Source organism: Ambystoma mexicanum, chromosome 12, assembly GCF_040938575.1.
Source record: "Ambystoma mexicanum isolate Mex_15411 chromosome 12, UKY_AmexF1_1, whole genome shotgun sequence".
Lineage (NCBI taxonomy): Eukaryota > Metazoa > Chordata > Amphibia > Caudata > Ambystomatidae > Ambystoma > Ambystoma mexicanum.
Genome location: NC_090936.1, coordinates 984,436,565 through 984,448,310, shown reverse-complemented (window position 1 = coordinate 984,448,310; position 11,746 = coordinate 984,436,565). Strand labels below are relative to the sequence as shown.

General features: G+C 45.0%; 1 protein-coding gene across 2 annotated transcripts in view; it reads left to right on the top strand.

Moving 5' to 3' along the window:
- The first annotated feature begins 4,196 nt into the window (after window positions 1–4,196).
- Window positions 4,197–11,746, top strand: part of LOC138514164 (acrosin-like) — a 1,823,097-nt gene continuing 1,815,547 nt past the window's right edge. Inside the window, exon 1 of one of the 2 annotated variants that reach the window (XR_011281888.1) lies at window positions 4,197–4,314. Coding sequence is in view for 1 of the 2 variants with exons in the window: in XM_069629472.1 (XP_069485573.1) it covers window positions 8,155–8,233 (79 nt within the window). In the remaining variant the exon portion in view is untranslated. Of the gene's footprint in view, window positions 4,315–8,088; window positions 8,234–11,746 lie in introns of those variants that run through there. The other variant, XM_069629472.1, reaches the window with a different exon arrangement.

The following is an 11,746-nucleotide window of genomic DNA, read 5'->3' as shown; positions in this document are numbered from 1 at the left end:
AGCTGAAGTGAGGTCATTCCTGGGAATGACGGGGTATTGTGCAAGATACTTACCCAATTATGCAACAATGACGGATGCTTTGAGACAGTTGCTAAAGAAAGATGTTCCGTTTCAGTGGAATGATGAGTGTAAAGCGAGTTTTGAATTGATAAAAGAAGAGTTAGCAAAGGAACGGCAGCTGGAGTATTTTAATCCTGGATGGGAGACTGAAATCACAGTAGATGCAAGTCTGGTGGGTCTGGGTGCCATATTAGCACAAATAGAGCCAGGAATGGACAGTGTGCGACATGTTGTGGTTTATGCAAGTTGTGCTTTGAGTTCTGTGGAACAAGCGTACTCGCAAGCGGAAAGAGAAAGCTTAGCAGTGGTGTGGGCTTGTGAGAAATTTCATCATTTTGTGATTGGAAGACCCTTCATCTTAATAACAGATCATCAGGCTGTATTGTCTCTGTTTGGTAACCCTCGAGTTAAGATGCCACCAAGAATTGAGAGATGGGGAATTTGTTTACAAGACTATGATTATGACATTATTCATAAACCGGGAAAGGAAGCAAATCCTGCAGATTATTTATCAAGACATCCAGCAGATGTACCTGAGAATGAAATGCAAAAGGAAGCAGAAGATTATCTATCATATTTATCGTTTAATGCATTGCCGGTGGCGATTACCAAGGAAATATTCTTAGAGAGAAGTAAAGAGGACCCAACTATTCAAATGGCCATTAAGATTACCAATGATGGTAAATGGAAGCACTGGAGTAAGTTTCAAGTTGAAGAGGGGGTGGACAGAAGAGATCTAGAGAGGATAGCTAGAGTGAGCAGTGAACTGTCGGCTGATAAAGGGTTACTAATGAGAGGAAATAGACTGGTGGCTCCGGAAAACGTGCGGAAAGCACTTGTCATGTTAGCTCATGAATGACATCGGGGAGTTGCAAATACAAAGAAAATTCTGAGGAATCAAGTATGGTTTCCTTATATGGATATCATTGTTGAGGATATCTTAAAACATTGTGTTGCTTGTCAAGAGACTATGTCTGGACAGCAGTCTGAGCCTCTAAGAGTGGTGCCGTTGCCTGATGGTCCTTGGAAGAGAGTGGCACTGGATTTCTTTGGTCCTCTGGAAGAAGGAGGATATCTTCTAGTGGCAATAGATGAGTATTCACATTTTCCATTAGTTAAACATTTGGCGTCTACTTCTTTTCACCATGTTGCAGTGGTTCTAGAAGAGTTATTTAGTGAATGGGGTGTCCCGAATGTTGTCAAGACTGATAATGGGTCACCATTTCAAAGCCATGAATTCAACAAATTTGCTGCTCATCTCGGGTTAAACATCAAAAGATCATACCATTATGGCCACAAGCTAATGGTATGGCTGAGAGATTCATGGATACATTAAAGAAAACTCGACAGAAAGCAGTTGTTGATAATATGTCAATGCCTCAAGCGATATCTCAGATGTTAAGAAGCTATCATAATACTTCTCATAAAATGACTAGATATACACCTTCTAGTTTAATGATTAAATATAAACCTCGGACCAGGCTTCCACAAATAGAAAATTACACTCCTGTTGAGGATAATGATATCAGCGAAAGAGACAAGATAAAGAGGAAGAAGATTAAAGAATGGACTGATCTGAAGAGACATTCTCGTGATAATACTCTAAAAGTGGGAGATTCTGTTTTAGTGAAGCAAAGACAACATAGGAAATTGGACTCTAAGTATAGGCCTTTGCCTCTGAGGTTTGTGGAGATCAAGGGCCTTATGGTAACTGCTATAGGGGATGAATGTGAGATAACAAGGAATGCGTCATTTTTTAGGAAACTTTTTCATGATAAAAATGATGAAAACACAGATGAAGACCTGATTAAGGGACCTGAAAATGACAGTTTTCCTTTTGATAATGATGACTCTATGGATTTTGATGCTGTGTTAGAAAATCCTTTGTTATGTGAATCTACTAGTCATAAAAGTCCTGATTTGCAAGATGTTGTGTTAGGAAATCGTCCGTGTAGGGTGAGTTGGAGACCAGCCCGTTCAATTGAGCAAATGTAATTGTGAGCCTGCTAATTTGTAAGTACAAATTTACTTGTTACCTTATAGAGATGAAACAAGATGATAAGGAAGGAGGTTGTTGTATGAGGTTATTTATTATTAATAAGTACATGTTGCTATGTTAATGGAATTATATTGTTGGGTGATGTTATTTATTATAAATAAGTATGTGTTGCTGTGGTAATGGAATTATGGAATTCTGTCACTGGAATGTATAAAGGAATGGTCGGGGGGGGGGGGAGTTCTAAAGGTAGCCAGTACTAAGGTTGATGGTGGATAAAGAAAGATATATATACATATGACTCCTGGTTTATTTAGATAAAGTTAAACTATAACAGGTTTCCAGTTATACTTTTAATTAATAGTTCTTTTAGCCTAGCAAGGGATCCCCAGTGGCGGAGCTCTGTCGAGCTGCATCTTGATTTTAACCAGAGCGGCCTGATAGGTTTTAGCCCTAGTTCAATCCTTCAAGGAATGCCTCTTTTATCCTAGCAAAGGCATCCCTAAACATGTGAGGTCTGCAGAGCTTTGTCTTCACTTGAACTGGGGTGACTGAAAAGGTTTAGCTCTAGTTCAGGCACAATTACCAGATTTGTGATGCTGTTCACGCCAGTGTAAATACTTATATTGCCCTTGTGGAAAAACAGCTAATTGTTGTCATTGAACTGGCACTATGACCTGCACGAAACCAGTAACTAAACAGCACTAAAAAAACATTACAGAAGATTGTGTCATTTCTATGGCGCTCTAATGACAAGTAAAGTATGTGTGCCAAACATACATTTTCAGAGGAAAGTGCAGGGACGTCATTTGGGGGTCGCCAGAGGTCGCAAGAGCGACCTCTGCCGATTGGCTGGCAACCTCTGCCAATCTCTTGCGACCTCTGAGGGGGCGTGGCCACCACAGCAAGCAGGGTGCCGCGTGTGGGTTCCTCCACTTTGCCTCACCTCGCCTTGCGCACAGCAACAGCACGTGTGACTCGTGTGCATCACTGCTGGTTTTCATCCCTCTAGCTCTGAAAGAAGGTAGGAGTGAGAGCAGAACAGCGCGGAAGTGGGCAGTGTGCTCTGCTGGGTGGGTCCTCGTCTCCTTGTCGTGTGGCGTGCTGCTCATGGGTCAGTGCACCTGCCTGCGGCCTGCAGAGCCGTGGCCATCCAGGCAGAACTCACACCGACACCAGCCTCGCACCTTTCTGATTTTGGGGGCTGTCACTCAGGGGTGCTGAGTACATGGGGACTCTGGGGCCCGGCCCCAGGCCCCCATCAGGAGAATTCATTCAGGGCTGAGCCCCATCTGGGGCTGGGCTGGAGTGAAGATGCATTATGTGTCTCTCTCTCCGGCCCGGTCGAGTGTCAGACTCAGCTGAACAACCGTTACCTTGTTGGAATGGTGGGGTGCGGGGGAGCTACTTTGCAAGATGACTTTGCAATGCGAGCGCAACGGTGGCATAGGGCTGGCTTCTGTTGCAGTTAGCGACGAGCCTGGGACTGGAGGCAGGGTTTGCCCAGGCCCAGACTGCTACAATATTGCAGAGTCCCTCCCTGACCCCACACACGTGTGAAATCGAGAGATAGTTAGCGTCCAGCCAGGCCAGCCTCAACCACCATTATTTATAAATTAACTCTCTGGAGCTAATGAGCCCTCCTCCAGGGTTGGATTGGCCCTACCGTGGCCGAACAAAATTGACCTTGGATTCTGAATGGGCCAGTTTTATGAGCCACCCCTGGGGCCGGATTTTGCATGCAGCATTCATCAAAGAAAGTTTTCCTTTGATGAATGCTGCATGATAAGCAAAGCACTGGCGCAGAGTAGCAGAGTGGCAGACACAGGGCCTAATTCACAGAAGCGTTTTCAAATGGCAAAACACCATTGGCAAATGTTCTGTGAATTGGGCCCATTCCATTCTCTTGCACAGGCCCATGATCGGCCGGCGACGCGGCGCCGCCAGCCAGGATGCAGTCCTGGCCTCACGCACTCTCTCACAGAGTGTCAAAGTAGAACGAAAACAAATGGTGGGGGTGGGGCCACCCGCCTGTGGCTGGCCCGGATGTGTGAGCTGAGCTGTGTGCTCGTACTTTTTTTTAACTAAATTGCTCTCCTCTGGCTCCTGCGACCGTCTGAGTGTCAGTAAGAATGCCTGGCCTACCCGGGCCTTGCTAAGTTCCTAATCATTGGCCGAACCTGAGTAAAGTGAAGGGGAAAAAAAGTGTACCGTCTCCTTCATTTCCACTTTCAGTCACAAGATGCAGGTCTAGGCAGGTAAGAAGCTTTACTACTTAATGTTTCCAACTTTCCGTGCATGTTTTACGGGCTGAGCCCTGTGAGCCCCACAAATTAGCTTTGTAAATATGTTGAAATTGCACTTTAGGCCAGCTTCTATTTCTACAAGCATGAATTCTATTTTTGTTATTTCCAAAAGCATTGAGCGAGGGGTGAGAAAATGTTCAAGAGACTGGGCTAGACTGCCAATACAAGCTGAATTGCCTCTAGCCTCTGTGCACACTTGCCCATCACGGCGCATGCTCTCCAATGTGGGCAATTTGACATTCCGCATCAGTGGGTTTACCTTTCGTGCATTGTGCTCAGTTAAATGATTGAAATGGATGACCTTATGTGACCTTGTTCCTAAGAGCCACAACAACCGTCACAATAGTGATATGAGGTCACTCGTCATCGGCCAAATGAATACCATTGTGCATAGTGTAGAATGCGCTGCACGTGTGTGCTAGATATTCCAAAGGTACTTCTTGTTGCTTTCTTCTCCATTGGATAGATGCATATTCTCTGTGTTCACAGCGTGCAGCTTGCAGAACGCCAGGCGATTGATTTGATTAGGCTGTTTGTCCAAACACTTTTTATGCACAGTTCACTTCCCATTAGTATCCCAACTGCTCTCGCAGCTGAAACTACAAGCTAAGCTCCCAATGATGACCATTGGGTATTGATCTGCAGCAGCAAACAGGCGGCTCTCTCGGCCAGATAGCTCAGTGGGTTAAAGGGCCTGCTGCAGAGAGGTCTGTCTTCTTCAGTCTGGTTTGAATACTGGCAGGACAGACACCACCTTTCTTCATTATTATCCTAAAGAGTTAGTTCCAAAGGGTTGTTGGAATTCATAAGCCCCTGATTTCGGGTTGACGTCTCCGCTTTGAAATGTGCAATATTTTACTGCTGCCCTGATAGTGCTGCATGTCGCTACTAGATTGAAGTCCGAGCACTCTCTGCTGTCCTGTGTTTTTGTCGTTCTTTCTTCTGTGGGTTTGGTTTCGCCATGTCCCTTGCCTGTATGTAGCAGCCATTGTGCATTGCTTCTGATGTGGGTGGGTGCTTTCCGTGCCTTCATGTCTCCTGTGTGCACGGTCCCTTCTGCCCTGAGTCTTGTCTCGGATGTGTGCATGCATATTCCCCTTGCTTCCAATCTATGCCTTGAACGCACGCCCTGGCTTCTGTTCATAAATGGCCATAGATTTATCTAGCCCATTTCCTGCATGCTTGCCATCCCCCTGGGCTGTAAATGACGGGTGTCGCTATATCACATCAGTGGCACTCCTTTTATCCACCTGCACAGATGAAAAGCTCAGTTTGCCCTGTTGCAACTGAAACCTGTGGCTTTATGCCCAGATCTCTGCAGCAGACGCATTGCCCAGTGAGCTATCTTATTGGCCACACGACCTGCAGCTTGAACCCAGACGCAGGTAATCGGTCCATTAACCCACTGAGCTATCTCTGCAGCTGATGCTGAGTGCCAGGAACATAGTTGCCCGATATGGGAGCGGTGGTGTCCCCTGGTGGCTCGTGGTTGTTGTGCTGGTGAGCAGCGTCCCTGTGGCCTGCAGGCTACACATGGTTCTCTGGAGTGAGCACATGTTTGGCCGGCTGTCACCCAAGAGCTGGCCTAACTACAGCTCTCTGCCAGTGATACCATGTTTGGACCGGTACAACTTGCTGGGATGTGGTCAATTAATGCTGCAGGCAGAAACTGCCTCTGGTCATCACCATCCTGGCCTTGGCTGTGAGCGAGTTGATATCACCCACACACCTCCTCCAAGCTACATGCGTCAGACCTAAGACTTGTGTCTGCACATGTGACACAGTACGTGTGTGAATTTTATGTCCATCGGATTGTGTTAGTTTGCTTCTGAATGGGTGGGTCTGTGTGTGTGTACGAACACAGAGGGAAGGGTCTGGGGAAAAACAAGGCCCCATGTTAAGTACCTCGACATGATGCTCCCCTACTCTGATCCTACAGTGTGATAATAATGGCCAACCTGCATCAGTGCTGCTTGCGGCAGGTGGCAGAGGCTTGAGATGAAAACGGAGTTGGGATTTGTGATGTGCCCTCATGTACTTCGAGGAGGTGGCAGCTGGAGGTCTGTTTACTGCTCAATAGGAAAGGGCAGCTGAGCTCCTGGCTGAGGAGGGGGTTGAGGTTGCGGTGACTGAGAGCATGTGTTTGGAGGTGGGCTGGTGGTCCCGCACCTGAAGCCTCCTCCTGCTAAAGTTTATGCTCCACTGGGAAGGCTTCTTCGAGGCATCTCATTGCTCGCTCTCTCTGCTGTGTCTGAAGGACAGAAATGCCACTGTGTTGTAAGATTGGACTGAAGTGGCCCTCGGCCACTGCAACATATCACTATTGTGACGGTTGTTGTTCCACTTAGAGGTGAGTGCTGTGTTTGTTTGCTTAAAGAGTGGGTCCCTGAGGTTGTGCAAGATTTCAAGAGCTGTGAAAACTGTGATTACAGGTGTGTGGTCCTTGGCCGCAATCGTGCACTCAGCAAATTGCACATTAGTGAGTGATGAGGTTTATGGTAAAAACATATGCTCAAGCTTGATGTTGCTGCCACAAAAGCATCTATTGCTGCTGTGTAATCTATTTTTCCAAAAATGTCACTCTCATTTGAAAGTGTAGGCTGTATGTTAACATATACTGGCAAAAGTGATGCTAAGTTAGACATGGGATTTCAACACTAGGCATGTCACAGGGGTGTTTGGACATATGACCTCCATACCTACAGTAGCAACAGATCGATTCTTGTATGAAATGTCACAATACAGTGATGTCGTAACCATATTTTTCTTACTGTACCGAGGGATAATGCTTTATGATGCCGCTTCCTGTGATGTCATGTGGGGGTGTGGTCAAATGACATCACTTCCTGTGATGTCACACAGGGCGGGCTCACATGACCACTTCCTGTGATGTCACTCTTGGGGGTGTGGCATTGTGATGTCACTGCCGCTACCCCAGGCATTTTGGTGAAATGACGCCCCTGGGAAAGTGCTGCCAGTGGCATGCCCATAACTTCCCGCTATTGACTTGCAGGCTAGCTGTGATTGGGTCCTGCGTGCCCCTACCACCTCAAACAGCCAACAGAGCCAAATGCAGGCGTTGCCTGTCTGTTGGCTGAGCGTCTATTGCAGTGTTAACTGCAGGGCATAGCTTTGCTGCCCATTCAAGCCTCAGAGAACTGATGGTGCAGTGCCCTCTGTTCCTTTTGGCAGTCCTAATGTGCATAAAAAAAATTCAATTATGTGAAAAGTGAACATAATTTAAATTTGCAATGATGTGCTTTGAGGGTACACTGGAAACCTAAGAACTTGTGATATAATTAGATAAATGGGTTTATACTAAACTGATAATGATGTGCAAATTGGGTGAGCTGGAATTTGGCAATGATGCACCAATTAGGCCTTATGTAAACTACAGTAAATAAACAGAGAGAATAATATTTGATTATCAAGATATGTGGTGCTTAGATGGACATTGTCACTTTAAGTATATGCACTGTGTTTTCTGTTATTACTAGAAGTAAATTAAGGCCTAACATACAATTTGAACCTGGGCTTACAATTATGTATTCTATCTCTGCCATGTCTCCTACCCTGGCATTCCATTGTAGAATGTCATTCTGCTCTCCCAGTCAATCACCTTGGGTTGTTTAGTGGCAGCTTGTCTAAGTACCTGCCTTTTGTGATGTCAGCATTCCTTTCAAGAAATGGAACAGCAGATGTGGGGAAGAGGAGGCTGGTGATCTCACAAAGGTCTCCATGTGGAACATTATGAAAGCAACACTGAAGCTGTGAGATGCCGGCCACCTCTAAATGGAGGTCTCCAAGCCTGTTTGGCTCTATATTCTCTACAGTCTTATGCTACTGCCAAAGCTTGATGGAACTGTAGACAGTAAGTAGTTTGGCTTTGCTACTGTTAAACTCATGTGCATTGCTTTCAACCGGAGAGGACAAACTCTTGCAAACATAGCACTCATTGCCTGATCACTTAGGATATTCATTAGGATGGGGTCCCTTGGTTGCTGCATATGCATATGCCAGTGCAAAGAGAGATAGATTGGCAATGGCAGGCTCTGCTGCAGGCCCCGGTGCTTCGGCTGTGGCATGGCAGTCTCATTCTGGGATACGAATCACAATATAAAAAATACCCAGGATACCTCTGGCTCCACCACCATGAATTACACTGAGTGACAGTTGGCCTGGTCCAGGAGACCTGTTTATGATCGCATACAGCATCAAAAAAAAGTAATCATGCAAGTTAGCAATGTGGATCACTCCGCCCAATACATTATGAATACAGGTGGAGGCCATACAACTGCATACATCCAAAACACAAGACACTTCATACAACTATGCATTTCTGATTGTGAAGGAACTGCACTTTGTATATGGGAAATTATGTTCCCAAGTGAGATCATATCTAACCATTTCAGCTATTATTGCCCAAATAAGATCATGCCATTCAGTGATGTCATTTGTGCAATACACCTTTAAAAATGTAGCTGATTTTCCCATCTGATTGAGGGAAGCAATCTGAACTTTTGACTTTTTATAAAGGGCATTGAATATTTTTCTTGTACATAATTTGCAATGTTTATCATCACTTAGTTGAAGAGGGGCATTCATTTCCCAGAGCAAACACAATTTTACATGTGTTGAGGTTTATGGTGAACCCAGTAGAACACTTGTGCTTCTAGGTCTGTTTGATGATTACTTCGGTGAGCCTGTTCCTGAAAGTATTGCTCTGAAATCTAATTTTTCCAGTGTAGACTTCTTACATGCTGTGGCAGGACTGGTCTATGATCTTGAGTCATGCTTCTTTTGTAAGAGTTTGGATAGGCATTCCCTGAGACTACCAGAAAGAGACTCTGCAGTGTTTGCATTGGGCATGAAATGTGTTATATCTTGAGTTAATGTTTTTACGTTCCAAGGATATCCTATTTTGTGGATATTAAACAAGGTCTCTGTGTGTGTGTCTAATTGAACACAGGAACCCTATTTCTAGAGAGTCACAATCTTGATCATCACATCGTGAAAACACTATGATTAGTCCTCCTGTACTTGACATTCTCAAACCATAATATGAACATGACTACTTCCTAGACAAAGTTTCCACACAGTGAACTAAATGATGATAAAGAGTTCAGCTGAGTGACTGAAGCAAGCTGAGTAGAATGCTCTCTGCAGTAATAATTACTGCAGCAGTAGGGAAGGGTGGTTCCTAGGAGAACATATCATCAACAATGAACTGCTTATTGTCAATATAGATTCAATTAAATTCTAAGCATATACTAACATGGTTTATCACTTACCAACATATTGGGGCATGAAAAGCAAGACTGATTTTTCGAGGTTCAAGGGTGGATGTGCTGTTTCTCACTCGTTGGCCTACCTACACACTTCATTTCCATGTGTAGTCTGTACATGATTGGCAATCCTTTACTAAAATAGCATACATGTTCAAATGAGTCACCCATCATTAGCTTCGTGCAAGAGGTTTCATTCTTATGTTGATGGTGAAACCATGCTTTGGGATTAATGTCTTGGATAGGTTTTGAGAAATGTAGTTACAACAAAAAAACAGTGTTTAAAAATGCTTTGGCCTTTTTGGCATCTATGTGGTTGCGCTGGGAGATGGAATTATGAATTATCTGATGGACTCATGCTAGAGACAGTACAGTACCAGTTTTCCTTTATGTTCCTCATGTTCCCAACTCTTTGCAGCTCACAGAGAACTGGTCCCATCTTTGCTGTACATGAGTTCTCCTAATTTCACAAGTGTAGGCTCAAACAGTTGCAAAGGTGCTCTCATATGGTTGGTTTTGGCAAACAACCAATGGCTGAGCCTCTACTGTATGTCAATTTTATGAAAATTAAAATGTTGTGCTTGTGATGTGGGATAGGGTTCTGGTGTACACAAACATGTTTAACGTCTGAGAGATAGCAAATCTCCAATTAGAAATTTCAAATTCTTCTTTCCGCTTACCAAATAAATACGTTGAACTCATTCATCCCGATCCGCAAAGAGAACCTTTTTGTCTGTGGTACCTTGCATGCATGTGAGCTAGGTGCTGCTGTGACAATGATGATTGGAATGTAGAATCTATGAAGCTGGAGTTTCTCTGGGTGACAGTTGCTGTGGACTTCAGCATGGGGTTGTGAGCTGGCAAGATGTGTTCTCCCTGTGTTCTGATCTGAGCTCAACTGTAAAAATAAAGTGCACACCTTTCTGTTTGTACTTACCGTTTCCTGCATTGTTGCACAATGCTGAATACTACATTTTGGCGACAAGGATGGGTTTTGGCATGTAGAATGTGGGTCACTGGAGGTTCTCTGGGTGACAGTTGCTGCGGACTTCAGCATGGGACTGTGAGCTGGAAAGATGTGTTCTCACTATGATCTCTGCTCAACTGTAACTGAAGAAATAAAGTACATACCTTTCCGTTTGTAATTTCTGTCTCCTGCGCGGTTCCTGCGTTGTGTCTCCATGCTGAATACTACAATATCTTTAGTGAAATGCACTTATGCAAATGTTTATTTGCAAGCTTGGCATTTTCTAGACAATATTGCATTCCCTTGCCTACATTATCAAATGATTGCAATTCAAATAGCATTTTATTTACATAAAATTAATAAGTAGACAACAACATTCACAACAGTATTGCAAAGAGGAATTAATTTTCATTACCCCATTTTTATTTTAATTATTATCCAAATGAAGGGCACTCTTGGTGCTGCATAATTTCCCCAATAATTTCTCTCTCAATTAAGGGGGTAATTCATAGAATTCAGGGCACAAGTGGCGCACCCGGCTGGCGCACAATGTGCGTGTGCGACAGTCTGCGCCAGCTGCGTGCGCCAAAATCCATTTCTGCGCACAGCGTATTCATGGATTTCAACATCCATTACCAGCCGTGGCACAGAGTGGCGCAGCGACCCTGCAGCAGCGCCAGTTACGCCCCCAACCCCTCCCCATGCGCTATGCACAGCGCACAAATCCCATACACAGCGCACAGGCCAGTGGACCAGTATACAGGCCCCCAACCACGAAAACGCCTGTAAAACTCCCCGCACACCCCTCCGAATACACGTACACCCCTGCGTGTGGAGTTTCACACGTGATTGTCCCTGTGCAAGCGGGGTACGTGTATTTCGGGGTTGCGCAGCAAGTTTCACACGCGATTGTCCCTGTGCAAGCGGGATACGTGTATTACTGGGGTGCGCGGGAAGTTTCACATGCGATTGGCCCTGTGTGAGCGGGGTACGTGTATTACTGGGGTGCACGGGAAGTTTCACACGCGATTGGCCCTGTGCGAGCGGGATACGTCTATTACTGTGGTGCGCGGGAAGTTTCACACACGACTGGCCCTGTGCGAGCGGGGTACGTGTATTAGTGGGGTGCGCG